Below are 20,889 nucleotides of genomic sequence, written 5' to 3'. Positions count from 1 at the left end.
GAAAAGAAAAATATAATAATAAAAAAATATAATTATAAAAAATTAACAAAAATAATAAAAAAATAAAAAAAATTATATCCCTTGTTAGTATTTTTGTGTCATTCTTGTTAGAATGGACACAAAATATACTAATTCAGTGTTCTTTAATATAATATCTTTATCTATGTTTTATGTATCAAACATGATTTTATATCTTCATATTTCTATTTCAGTGTCCTATTTTTAAAAACAAACGCAGCCATAGATCCCGACTCGCTTGGTAGAGGAGAATCGAGGATCAAATCGTGATAAGTTCCAACAGGTGTTGGGCCTAAGTCAAATTCGTCTGCGTAGAGGCCATATTAAGCCAAAAAATATTGGGTGCAATGGCTTATTGGCTTTAGACCATTATCGTAACATGTACTATACCGTAGCCTCACATTTATGCTTCTACGAAGTTGCAAATATAGCACTGGATAAAATTTCACAAAATGAATGTGACATCTCACAATAATGATATGCAAGCCTAAAACGGGACGACATTATTAAAATATAAATTAACTTGCATTTAGTGAAGGAGAAAGCGACAGCAATATAATGGTTGAAGAGTACTTAATTAATATTTGCATCATTCGTCCAAGACAAGAAAGTTGCTGTCATTGCAACGTGAATCTCCAATTATTTAGTTCCCTTCATTACTATTATTTCACAAATCATGTGTCTCACGCACCTAATGAACTTTAAAGAGATTTTTCACTTCACATTCATACACAACTGTGTAGAATAATATAACCTACAAGTTCTTAGGAAAACGCCTTGTCCATGTTATTTGGGACAAACTGCATATACTGAGATTAAGGTTAACCAACAGAGATGCTCAGATCTATTAATCCGTGGTTTTTGGTCGAATCCTCACTCTTTTGAGTATTTAAAAATTAATGTTATTTGGAGAGTCATACTGTTAAACACTGGAATAAGATTATCTCAAGATAGAGTTTAATTTTAGTCCATTAACAATGTAATTTACACAGTGGTTTAATCGCGTCTGTTTTTTGGATAATCATTCATGCAATCAATTTAAAAGGTGATTATTTTTATTGACGTAGTATTAAATAATTGAATGTAAACAGTGTATTAAAATTAAATTCTAAAATAAATACCTATACAAAAAACAATAAAAGCTTAAACGAGATTAACAACTCTTGGACATGGTTGTCCGTGGGTCACTTCATGGTTGCGTGTATTTGCAAGTTCTTGTTACCTGTTTCCTTTGCCAACAATCAACATGCAAAGAAGATTACGCAATAATTTGTTGCCATGATTGTTCATAGCTAGAGTTATATCACATCACAAACGAACATGACGTTCCCAACCAAAGATGTTGATATTTAATCAGAAACCTAGCTAAATTATCACTTGTGACTAAACATCATTAATTTGACCCCACTCCACTAATATGTTTATGCTGAAAGGGGGAAAAAAATCTGAATGATGTTAGGATCCAATCCAAAACATAAACTTCTAAAGAATAATCAGCTCTCGCATCCAGGTATCTTTGGTTCCAAAGATTAGATAAACTTGAATAGTAAAACAAAACTTGCAAAATCATAACTTATAAAATCATGAACTCAACTAGGGACCTAACTTTACAAGTTAGCATGAGAGTTTAATAAACTTGTCGCCAGTGCGTTTTAACCAACCCTCCCATCGTCTTAAACGTGGCAATTGAGAACTAACAAAAAGAGCAGCACAATCTACCGCATCAGTAACAAGTGCATGCATGGTTCAATAGAAGGATCACATAACATGTACATACAACATCTATATCAATTCACCAATATCTTAATTTAGTGAAATATCCTTGCCTTTGTTTTCTAAAGTGATAGCTTTATAATGAATTGAAGGCTTTATATTATATCATGCAGCTACTTAAACTACTGAGCCATAAGTCCTAACTAAAACTTAAGCCATCTCTTCTCTTTTTCTTTGCTAACAACTGCATTTGATGCAGAGGCATGCGTGGCTTCAGCTTCAGCTAATGCCTTGCGTGTCTCTGCTAATTTTCTCATAGCAGCCTCATAAACAGCCTTCTCTTTTCTGTTGATATTCACTATTGCTTCCAGCTTCTCAACCCTCAACTTCAAATCCTTCACCTCATCCTCATACGCAATCAACGTTCGCCTATCCACCTTTTTAACTTCGGCGGAATCTTTGCTCTGCTTTTTCCCTGATCCACCATTTAAAGCTTGGCCGTGCACTGCCAGTTGATTATTTATTAGTGTAAAGACGTCTACGTTCGATCCTTCTTCTTCTTTTGCTGCTCGAATTGCTTCCATGAATTTTTTATCGCGCTTTCTTTTACCACCTCGGCTCCGTTTCTTGCTTTGTTTCTCTGTGTCCTCTTCTCCTTTTTGAGACTCGAGTGCATGATCTAAGGATTGCTTTGCCGGTAGGACTTTCACTGTTATGGGATCTAGCATTCCCTGACCAGTTACGCCTAAACCCATTCCTTCTCGGTAACCCATATTAGCCATCATTTTCGATGCTACGCCTCTAGTGTGGTTCTCCCACTTGGCAAATATAGCAGTTTCAGTCTGAACACCCCTTTGTAGGTTGGTGCTCTCAAGAAATCCTAAACCTTGCAATTCCTCTTCCTCATAGTCACTAGAGTCGGAGTGTTCTAAGCTGGAATCACTCTCTGTGTCACTCACTTCCGCATACTCAGACAATACCATTTCTTCAGCCCCAAGCTTTGCTGAACTTCCATCATCTCGGAAAACAACTTGTCCAGCTCCGACATCCTCGTCCCAAGACTCAAGCTCAGCTCGCTTCCAAATGCCCCCATGAGCATTTGAGACTGCCCATATACTCGACCCCGCCAAGGATGGCTTCCATATTGTTGGGACATATTTCTTCAGTGAGGACAATTGAACATCAACTCCTGCAAACACAGATAGCGTGGGCTGTGATATGCTGAACAGATATATGAGCACTATGACCCCAAAAAAAAGAAAATGAAATTAAGCAACCACAACATAAAAAATATAAATACATAAAGGGAAAAAAAAAAGGGAAACCCAGAAAACAGATTATATAAAAATAGCCTCATGGCCTCATCCTGGAAAAAGGCAAACGAACAATAAAAAGTTGGGTTTAGAAGGAAGGAGTGGAGAGTCTAGCCTAGGGATTATAAGGTTTCAAGCCCTTCATTTCCTGAACTACAAAAATTAAGAGATAACTGAATAAGATTAACAGCACTAAGCCAATGATTTCTTTTCCCGGCTTTTTTGGCGGCTTCCTTATTATTTTCTTGTGTATCCTAATTCTTAAAGCATCCAGTAAAAATCCGTATATGGAATTCATTCAACAAATGAAGCTCGAAAGAACTCTTAAGATGCCATAAACATCAAATCATAAAGGAATTGCCAAGCACCAGCCCAGAATAAATCTAATGAAATTTATTCATAGACAGAATAACTAAACATATTTCAAGATGTTATCCAAATAGTATATCTTAATGGAAATACACAATGAATAAACAGTTAAAGCTAAAAAAGATTTTCCCTTTATACGCTGATTGCTGAAGTTCCAGTGATTAATGTACGATCACCTTGCTATTCACATAGTAGTGAAGAATATCTTTGATGAAATGCCCATCAGATATCCAAACTTATGGAAAATATTATGGGAGTTAATTGCAAAGATAGAGACACTTTTGATTTCAACTCTATCCAATTTTCTTCAATGTGCTTAATAATGGCAGCTTACCATGTGACAGGCGACAGTTAGTACCAAATCGACATCGTTGTTGTAAAAAGAACTTGCAGATCTGCACTTGGGTGTTCTAGTATTAGTAAATGACATGGAAAGCAACCTTGACTTTATTGAATACTCTGAACCCAAATTTTGGGGACAACAATGCAAGAAAAAATTCAAATAAGTAGCAATTGCACATTACTTCACATATAAGCATACATTATGCATTATTAGGGAAGTCTTTTTACACAAGGCATTGATTGCGGTTGAGTAAGAGATGTCAAATGGACCAGCTGACCCATTTATCGCTGCAAGTTAAATGTGTGAGCCAACCCTGTGGTAAGCATTAACTAGCCAAGGAAACAATCTAACCTACAAACCACCTATTGCATTGGCTGTTGGTTTTGAAAGATACTGTAGTTGTTTATGGACCATAAAAGCTACAAGCCTAGAAACAGCTCCCCACTTGTGGGATAAGACTGTATACATGTACCCTGCTCAAATCTCTTGCACTATGCTGCCCTTGTTCAATATACAATGGTGATATATATAATATCATTAATATTAACTATTAATATCTAATAATATGTCAAAATATCACTTTCAATACATGTTTGGTCAATTAAATGATATCATCAGAGTAAAACTTTGATAGCTGAAAACAACACAAGACACAAACTGGAAATTGAGTCACAAGATGTGCAAATGATTTTACTCAAAATCTCAAACCCTCACAGTTTGATACTACTACTATCATACATATATATATATATAATTAATTAAACAAGAAAATAATAGATAAACTACAGAATTTGAAGTCCGTGCAAAGTTCCCTCAAAAAGCCCTAAACCTTCACTCTGTACCTACCCCCTCCCAAGCCTGAGTTGCCTAATTACCTAATTTATTGATGAAATTTGATCCAAATTTTCGCATGTCAATTCTGTAAGAACTTGCATAATTTATGAGCACTGTTGTTATCAGAAATCCTTTGTTTTCATATATTAGTTGTGGTAACCAAAATAATATATGTTGTCACCAAAATAATAGAAATAGGTAACCAATCTTGAGGACATACCAGCATGTTCTCAGATGTAGGAGTAAGGAATGAAAGCTTCGCTGCTGATTTATCCAACTGTACCACTTGACCATTGTACCATCTCCCATCTTTGTGACGGAATCTGCATTTAGATCCAACAGAATAACAACTTTCCTCCAGTGGCTCTGGTTCAACATCTGTGGGATCAAGAGCCTCTACTTTCTCTTCTTCAGCAAAAAGATTAGTGCTGTGCAACACCAAATCTGCTTCCTGTAATAATCTAGCCCGTTTTAGGTGAAGAAGTCCTTCCTCTGCATCCTTAATTGCCTGAACAAGCTCCCCATGAACCTGAGAGCATAAGTAAATAAATAAGATAATTAGCCTCAGAAACTTTAGAGCTCAGATTGGTTATCATAATTCTCTGGACACTATCTCAGAACAATGATCCACTGCCAACAATCGATATTTCATTATTATTTTTATCATAATATTTTTTCAATTTGCTAATGAAGCTCAGCATATTCAAAGTAAATTATGAAATTTAAATGACTTGCCCATGTACATGATATATGGTTGGATTTAATGAAATAACTTGAGCATTTTACCCAACTCCACCTAGGTCGAAAAAGTTTGGTTATTATTTTCATCAATTGGTCAAACCAAGAGGTTTTACACTTAACATGCTCAAAACACTAATCATCTTGCTGCTAAGAGTCCAAAAGACCAATAGCTAATTATTGTCTTTTAGCATCACAAATAGGAGCTCATCCTTTTTGCATTGTCCAATGGCAAGATCTCTGTGAATTTCACTTTCTGTATCTTTGAGAAATTGTGGGTTATATTATCTCCTCATAAGTTTTTGGCTCACATAAACCAGTGAAGATACTATGGCAATCTGCAATCTTTTCAGTGCTCGGTGCATATAGTTAGAGAGGAATTTCAGAATTTTACTTTATTCCTTTTCAAATATTGATTTGATTTGCGACGGGATTATTTTTTTTAGCTCCAGTTTGGTGCACAGAACATGAGATGTTTAACAGGGTTTCTTTAGCTGACATTGAAAGGGATTGGCATGCTTCATTACATAGCTAAGCCTATGTCTTACTTATACCTTACATAGTGAGGATGGCTTATCCTCTTCTGTACACTCTCTTCCATTCCAATAAAATTTCTATATAAAATAATTACAACTACTTAGATGATTAAGACCTTCATGTTTTGGATGCATATTTAGATTCACTTTTGGAACTCCAAAACATTTGTTTAGAGCTTTCAAAAGGGGAATCCAAACATGCTAGTACTCATCAACAAGGCACTAAAATATGCCTACCCAATACCAGAAATGCATCCACTTCATTGAAAGGTCTGGAGAGTGCTTCATCCAATAACAAGGCTGGCCCTTTATCAATTCTAACGACTTACGACTATACTATTCAAATTGTTAAGTCTAAACACTACGAACAAATGAACAATTAGAAGACATTATGCAACAAAGCATTCAATTCAGCAGCACTGACAACCATGGAACACTCAACTACAACTACTTGTTTAGTCGTTTATATTGCCAAAGAACAGCCAATAACTAGGTGAATTCCCCATTCTAAACCATTACAAGTTTGAAAGCACAACTTCTGTCTACAGAAGCAAAAAAGGAAACTAGTCCCCAATAATCACAGAGAAAAATGAAATGGAATGCATTCCGAAGCTCTCTGTAGTCTAACTTCAATCCAATCAAATCAGCACGATTTTCCTATTGTCCAACCAGAAAACACGAATCTTCGGGACACCAAGGGATTCATAACTAACAATTAAATATGCATTATAACAGGGAATTGAAATGGTACACTTGCCAATCTTCAGTATTTCTGTTTCTTAGAACAGAGACCATTATTAAACCTCGAACATCTAGAAACTAATTAAAGCAAAAAAGGATTCGAAATTTTAGGTCACATTTTATTCCCAAATCGTGAAAGAATATTAAGAATCCAATAAGAAAAGATGCGGAAAGTTGAAGGTGATTACCGCGAGAAGCTCGGTGTTGGATGGATCAGCGAGAAGAGCGTCGTCGATAGCAGAGAGAGAATCCCTTTGCTCCTGCAATTGATGCTCAAGTTGTTTCTCTAGAACCTTCTCTTCTTCGCTACCCATTGCCAATGCACAACAAACACAAAGGCCTTACACTCTCTGCTTCAATTTTTTTTTAACCCAACGATTTGGCTGAATGAGTTTTTGTGTTTCTTATCTATTTTCTCTGTTTTCTTCATTCTATATTTGATCGCACTAGTAAAATATTCATCGTTAATCTACAATTTTACATTTGCTTTAAAAATAAGAATTAAGAAGGAGAATCAATTATGCTGATGTATTATTGGATTAGGTTTAACTAATAAGTTAAATTAGTTGAGTCAATTATAATTAAATAATTATATAAAATTTAATTTAATTTTTATAATAAATATTTTTTTATTTTATTTTATATTAAATTAATTATTATTTTAAAATTTTAATAATTTATTAATTAGTTTATATTTATTATATATTTTTAAGTATTTATAAAAAATAAAAAATATATTATAATTGATATTTTTAATTTGTAAATATAATTTAATTTTATTATATAATATATTTAATGAAAAATATTATGTATAGTAAATAGCAACTTTGTTTAATTTAACTAAGTTTGATCGGATTAATTTATTTAATTTTAACTAATTTTCATTAGATTTGATTAAATTTGATCAGCTTAATTATTCAACTAATCAATTCAATTGATAATCTAATTCGAATTAATAATCGAATGATCGAATGACTGAATTTTTATTCGATCTATCAAAATAAATCGGATTTAAAATTATGCTTATAGAAATTTTATTTTTTGTAATTTATTTACAATTAATAATAGTTCTTTTTCATAAAAAATTAATTTATTTAGAATTAATAGTAGTTCTTTTATACAAAGATATGAATAAAAAATTAATTAATTAAAAAACATTAATTATGAAAAAATAAAATTGACAGAAGTATATATAAAAATTTATACCGTGAATAAAATAATATAAAAATTATTTAATGAATCAAGTATATATATATATATATATATATATATATATATATATATATATATATATAAATTTTAGAGTATATACCTATTTTGGTCCTTAAAGAATTTTAGACTGGATATTTTATTTCTCAACTAAAATTAATTACTCGATTGGTCCATAACAATTAATTCTGTCAGTCACTTAGGTCCTTTACTCCGTTAACTCTAACGGAGGATAAAATAGTCACTGACAATTTTAACAGGGGACAAAATGGTCCCTGACAACTCTAACAAGGGACAAAATGATCACTGACCCCTTTATTCGAAAACGACACTATTCTTCTCCAATTTTTATCATATCTCGCATAACCCTAACATTCATACGCTCCTTCTTCACCTTCACAGTCTTCTTTTTCATCTTTTCCTTCCTCATCTTTAGCTCCAAAATTAAGCCATGGTGTAATTGTCACACGTGTCGCACCTACCTCAACATGTCATGGACCACACATTTACTAAATCTTTGTGACTGGTACATCCACCCCTCTACACTTCACCCACCAAAAGCATCCACTTCCACATCTTCGATAACATCACCTCCAACCCCGACATGTCCACGACATCCTCAAGACCAAGTTCCACAACTACTCCAAGAGTACACATTTCTCCACTCTCCGGCAAGCAATATAGATTATTGGACATTAGGACATCATGAGAAGATTCTCTTTCGACATCATATGCAAATTCTCATTTGAAATAGACACCGAATGCTTCATTCCTTCTTTTCCAGAGTCCAAGTTGGCAGACAACTTTGACCTCACATCCAAGCTATCAGTACAACGAGCAATGTCGTCGTTGCCGCTCATATAGAAACTGAAGTGATTACTGAACATTGGTTCAGAGAAGAAGTTGAAAGAAGCGATCGGAGTGGTGGACAATGTGGTCATGGTGATGATAGGGCAGAGGAGGAGGGAGATGGCAACGACGACGACGGGTCTTAACAAATCAGACTTGTTGTCAAAATTCATGGGATCTATCGAAGACGATAATTAGTTGAGAGACATAGGCATCCATTTTCTGAATATGAATTGGTTGAGAACAAGTTGAGGATTTTTTTTCTTGTGAACATTAAATTTATAGAGTGTGTATTGTGTAGTTTGAAGTTACAGTGTTAGACTGCTAGTATTATGTGAGATATGATGGAAATTGGGAGAGAACAGTATCGTTTTCGAACAGAGGAGATCAAGAACCATTTTGTCCCCTGTTAGAGTTGTCAGGGACTATTTTGTCCTCCGTTAGAGTTAACGGAGTAAAGAACCTAAGTGATTGACGAAATTAATTGTTAGGGACTAATCAAGTAATTAATTTTAATTGAAAATTAAAGTGTCCAATCCAAAATTCTTTGAGGACAAAAATGAGTATATACTCTAAATTTTATACTCTCACAATCACATTTACATTCCTACAATGAGAGGTGTCTCCATTAATAGAACTTTATAGTATTCGTGTAATGATTTTTTCTATCCTAATATTATTTAATAAATAATGAGATTATTTTTTTATTAATTGGATATTTAATTCTAAAATTAATTTTTAAATAAGAGAATTTAGCATCTGTTCTTCCGTATTTTAGTTAAGAGAAAGATTAGGAGTTATCAAAATTTATTATTTTTAATTATTATTTAGTTATTAATTTAATTTTTTTAGTTTAGTAATTTAATAATATATTTAATTTATTTTATATTTTTAAATATTAATTGTTAACTCATTCTAAAAGATAATAAATTTTAATAATTTTTTAGTATTTTTTTTAGTTAAATAATTTTATATTAATAGATTTAAAATAAATCTAATTAACTAATAAAGTTAGAGACAAAAAAAATTCACGATTTATAATTTTAGAGATCAACATGATATTTTTAAAAGTCAATAATAATTGTTTCAACAAGCACTAAAAATTTGGAGGAGTAAAAAATCGAATTTCTTTTATTTAAATTATTTAAATATAATATTTATAGAAATATATAATCTGTAAAGTATTTATTCATTTACATATATCTTATATATTTTGGATACAAAATTATCAAAATAAAAAAAATACAATTTGAATATTCTGTATCTAAAATACAAGCAATTTTTTTATAAAGAAAAAAAACGTGAAATGAACTCAAGATATGAACAACTACTCGAACATGCATAAATTGGGGTCACTGTATCCAAGACATAGCATAAATAATTTTTAGGCACTATATCCGAGATATAACCATCAACAAATAAAAGCATTATATTTGGTATACGTTCTTAAATAAATAGGGATCTTTACGCTCTAGATACATAATAAAAAATGTGAATAAAGACTCAATTTAATTTTTGTCTATTTTTACAAAGAATAAGACGCTCTTTATAAAATAAAAAGAACACTTTAATTGTCAACTTTTTCATTTTGAAATAATACGATCTCTTTATTAAAAAATTTGTTAAATAATATTTGTAGAAGTTTTAAAATTCTCACAAACTATTAATAAATTTATTTTTGAAAAATTTTTCACTTGTAGTGGTTAAGTAAAGAAAGACCATTGTTAAAAATGATGTCGCAGAAAAAAAAATAATGGCATTATAAAAATCTTTTAGAGGAAAAAATGAAATAAGATAACATTAATGTTGATGATATTTGTATTAGCGATAATAACAGCAGAGGAAATAATGATGATGATAAAGTATGGTTACACAATAGAAATAGTAGAGATAGAAGTGATAATAATGATGATAAAGAAGGTGGTGGTAGTAGTGGTCATAGTTGGTTATATTGTTAAAAAGAATTTTGTGGGGGTTTAAAACCCCACAAATTAAAAATAAAACTCCTACAAAATTAATTTTAGTTACTATTTAACAAATTTTTCTAATAGAAGGGTCATATTGCCCTAAAATAAAAAGGTTGAGAGCCCAAGTGTCTCTTATTTTTTGACAAGGAGCACCTTGTCTTTCGTGAAAATGAACAAAATCCAGGTTAGGTTTTTACTCCAAAAAACGTCTATATAAGTAACTCAATGGCGGAGCCACATTATAGAGAAAGGGAGCAATGCCCCCCCCCCCCCAAAATAAATAATATGTATGTATAAATTTCAATTTTTTAATTTAGTTCTTTTTTAATTTTTAATTTTTCTTTCTTCTTAATTTATATTTTTTATGTTGGCCCCTCCCAAAAAAATTTCTAGCTCCGCCCCTGAAGTAACTTCTTGACTCAACCATTCATTACACTACATCCATTTTAATTCTATCTATTCTTTCTCTCCTTGTTCCTCAAAAAAAATGTTAGTAATAAGTTTTTTGTAGTAATTTATCCCAATGTAATCATTAGAAAACAATGATGAGGAAGTAATATTTGAATGCTTCACCTGTAATGTTGCGTACTTTTCGTGTTGGTTCTCTAGATGCACTTAAAAATCTCATCTTGAGCAATATGGGGACAATTAGTTCGAAGAAAGTTAGTCGAGTAGCATATAGATTCATATTAGTGCTGCCTATAGGAGGTTTTACTAATAGGACGTTTTGGGTTGAAGTTGATAAGTACATTAGTATAATATTTAATGTACATGATAAACTAATAGTTAAAAAATATAATTATTTTATAATAAACTAACATGATAGATATAAATGATTTCATCTAAGTAAAAACTAAATATCTTATTAACATATAAGGTGGTATCAACTAAAATAAATAAATCAAAATATATTAACTAATTAACTATTAAAAGTAACAGATACACAAACTGACTTTAAAGTCCAGTGTTTCGGCCACATGCCATATTCCATTCAGCTTATTAATATTTTTTGATTGTATGTAACTCCCTTGTCTGGCCATACATGCTTTTCAAACTATCCAAAACTCAATATATATATGAGAAAAGGATAAACAGGTCCCTGACTTTTTGTCTCACAGGCAATTTTATCTCTTAGCATTTGAAAATACTTTTAAATCCCCGACCTTCACAATTTTTGGACGGATGAGTCCCTCCGTCCATAAGCCACCGTCAGACCCAATAGAAAAGGCTGACGTGGCTCCCCCCTCTGCTTATCTGGCATCACAACTTCCCATGTGGCACATTAGTGGGATAGAGCTTTTGGAAAATGGACACATAAGTCCCTATCGCTCAAAACGGCGTCGTTTTGTGTGCTGAACTTTGTTCTTCTGATAGCAATGGTGGCCACCAACATCCTCTCACTCTATCACCTCTCTTCAACTCTCCAATCGCCAAAATCACCCCCTCTCCAGCCGCCGTTGCTTCTTCCGAACCGCGCTGCACAAACCTTCGTCCCCTCTCCCTCAAGCCCTTTCCCTTCTTCACTCCCCGATTTCTCTGTAATTTGGGACCATTACCCTTGTAAATCCTTCGATTGCTTCCACCGCCAAAACCCTAACCTAGGCTTCAACCCTTCTTTCGATTCGTCCAAGTTCACAACCTACCGGTGTTCGACGGAGTGGTGGACCTTGTGCGGTGCGGGCGTACCGTGAACCGGTGGATTCCGGTGACGAGGATAGAGTTCTTGCTGTTTGATGTGGATAGGATTTTGAGAGGTGGATGGTACTTGTGGATTGATAGATTCTTCAGCAAAGGGGTGGACCTTGAAAAGTTGTATGCGTCATTGATTGGGAAATTAGGTTACAAGAATGTACAACGACAACCTCCACAATGCACTCCTCCGCCGAAAATTCCCTGAGCTCATGCGATGGCAGACAAGATTCTCCATCGCACTGGACGTTGCGAGAGGGTTACAGTTTCTTCACTCCTGTGACCCTCCGGTGATTCACAGCGATATCAAGCCCAGTAAGGTTCTCTTGGACCGGTCCTTTGCGGCTAAGATAGGAGACTTTGGACTTGCGAGGTTTAAGACGGAGAACAGGTTGAAAGTTGAGGCTTTAAGCTACGAGAGTGACGGATTGGATTATGTGATGGATTGGATTGGGAATGACGTTGGAATGCAGAGACCCAAAGCTGAGTTGACTGCTTCTGCTTCTGCTGCTTCTACCAATGCAAAGGATGAGAACAACAAGAAGAAGAAGCACAAGAGTAATAGCAGTAGTAGTAGGAGGAAACTGGAATGGTGGGAATCTATGGATGATCGAGGACAGTGATGTTTTGAAGAAGCAGAGAAGAAGGTCTGTGAGGGAATGGTGGAAGGAGGAGTATTCTCAAGAGCTTGCTTAATTAATATATGCTATTTTGAGACAGAGGGACTTTTTTGTCCATTTTTCAAAACCGACCTTTCACTAGTGTGCCACATGGACAGCCTAATGTAATGCCAGGTAAGCAGAACGGAGCCACGTCAGATTTTTCCGTTGAGTCTGACGGAGGTATTTGCACAGAAAGACTAATCCGTCCAACTTTTAAAAAGATGAGGGATTTAAAGGTATTTTTTAGTGGTCAGGAACGAAAATGTCTGCGGGGCAAAAAATTAGAGACCTATTTGTCCTTTTATATATATATATATATATATATATATATATATATATTAAAATGAACACAAAAATCTCAGCTACACGTTTTTTATAGCTTCGAACGCATCTCGCATACTGTACCCACTTTTCTATTACAAGCGTGTTTCGGAGTACCCGATTAGCGCATTTTGTGTGTATTCCGGTAGCATTTAGATTGTGTTTCACAATATTGACGTTGTTTCATATCCAGAGTACAGTATACCCGAGATGTGCGTTTAACTTGATTTAGGTCACTGTACTCGCGATATGAACATTATATCCGGGATATGAGATGTTTTACCTATACTTAAATATATCTTAAATTACACATTTTTGTTAATATTATATATTTAAATAATTTAAATAAAAAAATTATAAGAAATTACCTTAAAAACCAAACATCTAAATTCAAGTTTCGAACCCGGAATTTTCCTTTGCAATTCCCTGTTAGTTATTAGCATGTGTTTTTATAGTTTACCAAATGCATTTTCTTGATATCCGTTGTGTTTCGTGTTCGTTGCTCAACCACTCCCACATCCATCTTCTTAAATGGCTGCTCCGGTAGTTGCGGAGGGCGCGGCCGTCTTGGCGTTCCGATCGGTGATGCAGCGGGTCCGGCAAGCGGCTGATAGATCCGGCACCCTACCCGAATCAATCAGGGTCGTCGCCGTCTCCAAGACGAAGCCTGTTTCCATGATTCGGCAACTTTACGACGCAGGCCACCGCTGCTTCGGCGAGAACTATGTCCAAGAAATCGTCGACAAGGCTCCTCAGGTTCCTGAAATTTTTTTCATATTAAGATTCTCACCGTTGTTTTCTAGTCATTGAATTTTGTTTGAATAATGATTAGCTGCAAGATTAATTCACCATATCTTTTGTTAAAAAATATATTTGTTTGTACTTGACATTAATTTTTTCAGATGAAATCCTGGCAATTAGTTTGTGTTAAATCAATTTCAAATGGCATTTTTGTTCTTGTTTTAGTTTAATTTATTCATAGATAGCGGAAATATGAGTTAAAATGTGTATTAATAGTATCAAATGTATATAATATCAGGTGAAAACTAGGTGCAGTCGACTTCACGTGAAGTTGATAATATACGATGATAAATTGGCTACTCACATGAATGTTCTTTATGCAAATTTCTTCGTGTTTAGATTATAGCTAAGATGTAGACATAATTTATGCTAAGTAGATTAGTTAAATATATCAAATCATCTAACAGTTCTTAGTTATCTTTTCACAAAGACATTTTCAGGTAAGGAGTCACAAAACACATAAATCTATGATTATAGGTTGTGCACCAACCATTTTCCATGCACCCCATTATTTACAGTGGATATAGACATACAAATATGATGTAATAAAAATTAAACTGAGTTTATACTCTTGTTATTTTTTCCTCTTTTAGGCTAACATTAACAACTTGCCTCGCTCAATTCATGTAAAATACTTTGTGCCCAGTGACCCTACTCCTCTGTAAATCTCTTGGAATTTCCAAAATGGTGTGCAATTGTGTGTCAATTTGAGTTTCTAATCCTTTGTTTGTTGGGACGATGACACGTGCCTTGGCTTTTAATGCAGCTTCCACAAGACATTGAGTGGCATTTCATTGGGCATTTGCAAAGCAACAAAGTCAAAACGCTTTTGGGTATGCTTTGTTTCTTCAAATCAATGTTTCTTTTCTTTCTTCATTCTATTTGACTACTGTCAGAAAGTTAGCATTTAGATCAACATTCAGTTGGTTTAAATAGTTCAATACTCATTCTCCTTATAAAAAATCTCAGTGTCAAGTGTGAATATAAGAGACTAGAGAACTTGAACTTACGATTGGTTTATCTGCTTGGATCAGATTAGTGGGGTCGAGTATACTACAATAGAAATCATAGCAATTTGGTCTCAAAATTCTTCTCTAATTTAATTTTGTGTACATGATTTTTGAAATTGACTTAATCATGTATATGAGTTAATTCTGAATTTACAGACCACATGGGACATTCTCAGTGATAAAAGTTAGAATCAAACCAGACTTAGTTTTTACCAGTTTTATAAATTTAAGATATGCACAATTATGTTAAGTGACAAAACTGAATGTGAGGAAGAATTTTATGAACTATTACTCATGTAGAATGCCCTTTATTGAGTTTCTTTGAAAAGATTCTCACTAGAAAGGTGGCCTTAGAAAGCTTCGTCTTTAATATAATATGGCATATCACTGCTGCTTGTTTTGCAAATATGCATAAATTGATTTTTTGAACCTATTTCATGGACTGAATTTTGAGTTCAGACCTCTGCTTCTGTACTTGTGATTGACTGCTCTCTTAGCATATAAAATTCTTGGAATGCTGATGCAAGTTAAACTTTGCAATGAGAGTTGCATACAAATCTTTCTACATCTCTAAGTTGGCTTTGGACTTGTTGAAAATATTGCTAGACTTTTGTTGTTTTCTTTGTTCCTTTCTTCCGTATCCTTAGACTAAGCCTTCCAATGCTTTATGTCAGGTGGAGTTCCAAATCTGGCCATGTTTGAGGGTGTCGACAATCAGAAGGTAAAGACTTGTATAATCAATGTATGGTGTAGTTCTTAGAGATATGAACTCATTGTTGTTTATTTTATTTTATGCTTGTAAACTTGAAGTAGTCAAGATAAGTTGACCTTCATGTGTGTTCAATTGATGAGGTCTATACCTTCTGACTAACTCGTCAAATTTCAATTGTGAACTTTTCTAACTAACTAACTAACACAGATTGCCATTTGATAAATGTTTTGCATTTTCTTGTACCTTTGGTACTGGCAGGTGGCAAATAATCTTGACCGTATGGTTTCAACCCTTGGAAGAAATCCGCTGAAAGTCTTGGTGCAAGTAAATACAAGTGGAGAAGAATGTCAGTTTGGCTTAAACTAAATGAGTTTCTCAAAATTCTTGTTGTGCATAGTCTTAGTTTTTGCATCTCTGAAATTTTGTGAACTTGTCTGATTCCTGCTTCAGAGCCTTCTTTAACCCTGGGTTATTGGTACTGCATTTTAACTTTATTTATTCTTTTCTTATAATTTCACATTCGTGAAATTTCTTTAGTTTTCAACAGCTACTAGATTGGAGAATTTCTTTGGTTCCATTATTATTTGTTTTTTCAAAATGCATCATATCCTTCTTGAAGTACTTTGTAGGGGACTTCTTGACAATAGTTCTCTTACTTTATCTACATATAAATAAATAAATAAATTATGGTTCTCTTATTTCTTACGCAATAACATAATATCCTCTTGTCCATGTGATTTTATAATTTTGCAGCCAAATCTGGTATTGATCCTTCCAATTGTGTTGATCTTGCTAAACATGTAAAATCGAGTTGTCCGAATCTCGTGTTCTCCGGCTTGATGACAATAGGGAGGCCTGACTACACCTCAACTCCAGAGAACTTTAAGGTGACAACTTCTATTCTACGCCGAGTGCAAACTTAAAATGATTTAATTTTTTATTTACTTGATTGTTTCCATTTCGGAGTTATATTTCTCATTTCTTCTCTTCGAATAGTTTCATCGAAATTTGACCTGCGTTTTTGTATTCATCAGCTTGATTGCTTTTGTGATACATTGTATAATTTCCAATTTATATTATTATTAAAAAGGCTTTCTCTTCTGTGAAAAATCAGACCCTATCCAATTGCAGAACTGAAGTTTGCAAGGCACTTGAGATGCCTGAGGAGCAATGTGAACTGTCAATGGGCATGTCCAGTGATTTTGAGTTAGCGGTATGATATAGCCAATAATTCTCTTTCTTTTTTCCTTGATCCTGCTTAAATCATCAGCATTCTGGTCCTTTTATTCGATTCGACTTGACTAAGGTCATGGAGTGGGAAGGGGTCTCCCAAACAAGTTTTTTTTTTTTTTTTTTTATCCATCCTTAAGGCTGTGTTTATTTACAAGCACAGGATACGGAGACATGGACGTAGAAACACAAAATTGTGTTTAACAGATGAAACATAGACAGAGACATTGTGTCCTAGGACACCACTGAATGAGTATAATTTAGGTTTTTTTTTTTTTTTTATTATTTTTTTTTAAGAGGCTAAGACCCGAATCTGAGGCCTCCATTTAATGGAATAAGGCACTTACTATATTGGTTAATGGTGCTCTAAAATTATACAGCAGCAAACTACAAACTACTTTCTTTTAGTATTGCATGATTGCATCTGATTTCCTCACAATTATGAATGCTTTCTATATTCCAAGGGAAGCAATTGAAAACTATAATTAATTAATTAGAAATGGGTTTCTTTAATTCTTTCGTTGAGTAATAACAGTAGTTAGAGATTGTTATGGTGAGGTAGGCATATTTCTTATAATTAAATAGGATTGGTAGTGCAGCATTTTTAAAATATTTACCCAATAAAAGAAAATACTTACACAGATAGATAGATAAGTTAGTTGAGTTTTCTTTCATTGTTTTTGTCTTTTTGAACCAATTTTAGCGGTCATGATCAACTGATATTCATTTACTAAGAATTATTACTTGTATTAACTCCAGTTTGCATGCAATTTATTTATTTATTTTGGGTCAATCATGCAACTAATTTATGTGTTATATATACATTTATTGTCTTCTCAGATTGAAATGGGTAGTACAAATGTGAGAATTGGGTCCACAATATTTGGACCAAGGGATTATTCAAAGAAACAAGAATAGAGGATCTCTCTCTGTGTCTCTGGAACACAAATGCACATAGCTAAATTTTTATTGTATTGTACATTTACCTTTACAATTGATGTAATTACATTTGTAATTATTAGAACAATCAGCTTATAAAGAATAATGTTTATAAACAAATGAGATGATCTCTAATTATACAAGTGCAACAGCTATCAACAACAAAAAACAACAACAAAACCTAGGTGGGGTCGGCTATATGAATCAAACAATGCCATTGATACAATGCGGGATTGTCGAAATCATCCATATAATTATACAAATCCTTCCTGATAAAGTTGACATTCCGATATCCACCACACAAGTGAGCAAAGAACCCCATGATTTGAGTTGTCTGGAATCCAGCCTCATGCATGCTGTGTATATGAGCTTTGTCTTCATCTGTCAGCTTTCGATGCAGCGCCATTACGTTGGTGAAATTTGGTGGGGCCAAATCGTGATTATGATCCACAATAAACATTTTTGTCCTCCACTTTCTAGAACTCATGTCCAAGTATACAACATACTTGGCATAACAATTGGTTCTGGTTTCTGCTTTATGAGCCCTCTTCCTATCGACCCTCTCATAGTGCTTCTTCTCACGCAAACCTTGTCGATTGCAATAAAAAAACTTCCGCACGATATTTCCTTCCTCATTTTTTACAGAATCACCCTTTCGTACAGTGAATCCAGTCGCTTTCACAAAAGTCACATATGCTTTGTACGCCTCTTCCACACAATTATACTCAGCTGATTCCAATGCAGCGGCAGTTAAAACCGTTGATCCCAATTCTTCGTCACCATATGGATTGTCAGCTGCAACGTGTATTCCTGTTGGTACTGGCATGGAACCCTCATCACCAGCCATTGAACCATCTTCTCTATCTCCCGCTGCCGATTGCCCTTCCTCTGTCTCTAGTGACCGTGCAGCACTTCCTTCGTTGTCATCATTGAGTCCGTGCTCCATCCATCAGTCCATTGGACGAAAAAATCAGAACTTCCTTCTCCATGGCTTTCCATCTCAAATCGGCAGCACTATGTAAAGAAATTCTCATTCTCAAAAAGGCTAACTATTAATACCAAAGACCAGGGACAAGATATCTGATTAGCAGAAGGGCTAACAGGACAGATCGATAGCGGAATTAAATTAATTACTACAATTAAATTAATCACTATCAACAAGACAAAAACAAGTAAACAACATGCAGGATATTGGCTACAAAAGAACATGATAACATGGTGCGATGAATTAAATTAATAACTGGCAACAACACAAAAGCACTATGCACTATCATGGCTAACAAGGAAGATGATAAATTCGTCCATTGAATTAAACTAATTGATTTAAATTAACCATAACGGCTGAGAATAAAGATGAACTCATTTGCTACAATAAACTAATTAGAGTAAAGTATCATTTTTGTCCCCAAAGTTTGGGGTAAATCCTATTTGTGTCCCTAACATTTAAATTGTCCTATTTGTATCCCTAACGTTTGTAAAAGTGATTCAATGTTATCCTGCCGTCAATTACACATCATGAACGCTTTAGTTTGAGTTTTAAATATCTCTTCTTAAAGTTAGAATACAAATGTTTGGGATAGAATCGATGATCTACTCTAAAAAATAGCTCATCAAAAGTCGAAACTAATTCCTACAACATTTACATAATTCACTTTTTTAGGGACATAATTGAATCTAAACACAAATAGTGGGTATAATTTTAAAATCGAACACATCCAAGTGAGACCTAATTGAGAATGAATACATCCAAGTAAGAATAATTAAAAAATATAATCTGATTTGTTAGTATAATTGATAGTAGGATAACATTGAATCACTTTTATAAACGTTAGGGATACAAATAGGACGATTTAAACGTTAGGAACACAAATAGAACTTACCCTAAAGGTTGGGGACAAAAACGATACTTTACTCAACTAATTACAATCCACAACACAAAAAAAGGAATGCAGGTCACGAAGTTAGTGTAAATGTTCTCCACACAGAGCAATTCTTCTTGGGATTTAACCATTTAAGTTGGTAACATGCATATTCATCGTCAATCATACAAGAGTCGAATGTGATGCAAAGAATAAAACAAATCAAAGGTTACACTTACCTCAGATCGAAGGCGGCTTCGACGTCGATAGCCACCTACACGGCAGCGAATGTCGCAGACCTGGAATGAGGCTGAGTGCCTACATATACTGCTTTATAGATTGCACCCTACTAACAAAAAGATACACAGCCGCACATCGGAGGACACTTCGATGTCGTCAGCCACCCTAATCTCTACGATTGCTGCGGACCTGAAACGACGCAGTAGTGGCTGAATCTGCTACTATACCGAATGCGCCCGAACCACAAGATGATCGACAACTAGAATTCTCTCCCGAAACAACACGGGGGGCTGACTCAAGAAACCACCGGTTAATAACTCACCGCCAACAATGGTCCAAGTTGACCGCAACATGAATCCTGGGTGATGGTCGCCGTCCACAACAAACCTTTCAAACTCAAGCCTGGAGAGCTTTTTGGTCATTTAGGTTTTTTTGGGTAGCTTTTTGAAATTTCTAATTGGCCTTTCTCCTCAATCTAATTAACTCTCAAGATAATGTTTCTAATTTACCATCTAATTTTTTTATCTTGTATAATTACCTAAGTTAATATAGTCAACAGAGTCAAACAAACTTTTGGATCTCTGCTTACTAAGCCACATGCCAGCATTTATTTGGTTTGGCCCACTTAGTCACCTTAGCCACGAAAAAATATAAGCCAATAGAGTCTGCACCTTCTTTAATTCTTTTGTTGAGTAATAACAGTAGTTAGAGATTGTTATGGTGAGACAGGCATATTTCTTACGATTAAATATGATTGGTTGTGCAGCATTTTCAAAATATTTACCCAATAAAAGAA

The 20,889-nt window shown here is 34.1% G+C and overlaps 3 protein-coding genes across 4 annotated transcripts; 1 reads left to right on the top strand and 2 right to left on the bottom strand.

Moving 5' to 3' along the window:
- Positions 1-1,722: 1,722 nt before the first annotated feature.
- Positions 1,723-7,018, bottom strand: LOC130942335 (zinc finger CCCH domain-containing protein 18). Its single transcript, XM_057870996.1, has 4 exons — positions 6,794-7,018; positions 4,811-5,119; positions 3,748-3,808; positions 1,723-2,920 (listed from the first exon to the last, which is right to left on the bottom strand). Exons 1-4 carry the CDS (start codon positions 6,917-6,919, stop codon positions 1,935-1,937), a joined length of 1,482 nt encoding a protein of 493 aa, XP_057726979.1. The 5' UTR covers positions 6,920-7,018; the 3' UTR covers positions 1,723-1,934.
- A 6,744-nt stretch (positions 7,019-13,762) lies between these two features.
- LOC130935912 (uncharacterized) lies at positions 13,763-18,137 on the top strand. Its single transcript, XM_057865837.1, has 7 exons — positions 13,763-14,058; positions 14,870-14,936; positions 15,788-15,834; positions 16,084-16,171; positions 16,579-16,712; positions 16,940-17,038; positions 17,896-18,137. The coding sequence occupies exons 1-7, from the start codon at positions 13,834-13,836 to the stop codon at positions 17,971-17,973; spliced, it is 738 nt and encodes a 245-aa protein (XP_057721820.1). The 5' UTR covers positions 13,763-13,833; the 3' UTR covers positions 17,974-18,137.
- A 38-nt stretch (positions 18,138-18,175) lies between these two features.
- LOC130935899 (protein FAR1-RELATED SEQUENCE 5-like) lies at positions 18,176-20,565 on the bottom strand. 2 transcript variants are annotated; one of them, XM_057865816.1, is made up of 2 exons: positions 20,093-20,565; positions 18,176-19,043 (listed from the first exon to the last, which is right to left on the bottom strand). In XM_057865816.1, exon 2 carries the CDS (start codon positions 18,938-18,940, stop codon positions 18,176-18,178), a length of 765 nt encoding a protein of 254 aa, XP_057721799.1. In that variant the 5' UTR covers positions 18,941-19,043; positions 20,093-20,565. The 2 variants fall into 2 exon arrangements, with proteins under 2 accessions (XP_057721799.1, XP_057721807.1); XM_057865824.1 differs by having other exon boundaries at positions 18,176-19,008; positions 20,093-20,564.
- Positions 20,566-20,889: the final 324 nt, after the last annotated feature.

The sequence above is a fragment of the Arachis stenosperma genome, chromosome 1 (assembly GCF_014773155.1).
Source record: "Arachis stenosperma cultivar V10309 chromosome 1, arast.V10309.gnm1.PFL2, whole genome shotgun sequence".
NCBI lineage: Eukaryota > Viridiplantae > Streptophyta > Magnoliopsida > Fabales > Fabaceae > Arachis > Arachis stenosperma.
This window is presented reverse-complemented; position numbering and strand designations above follow the sequence as displayed.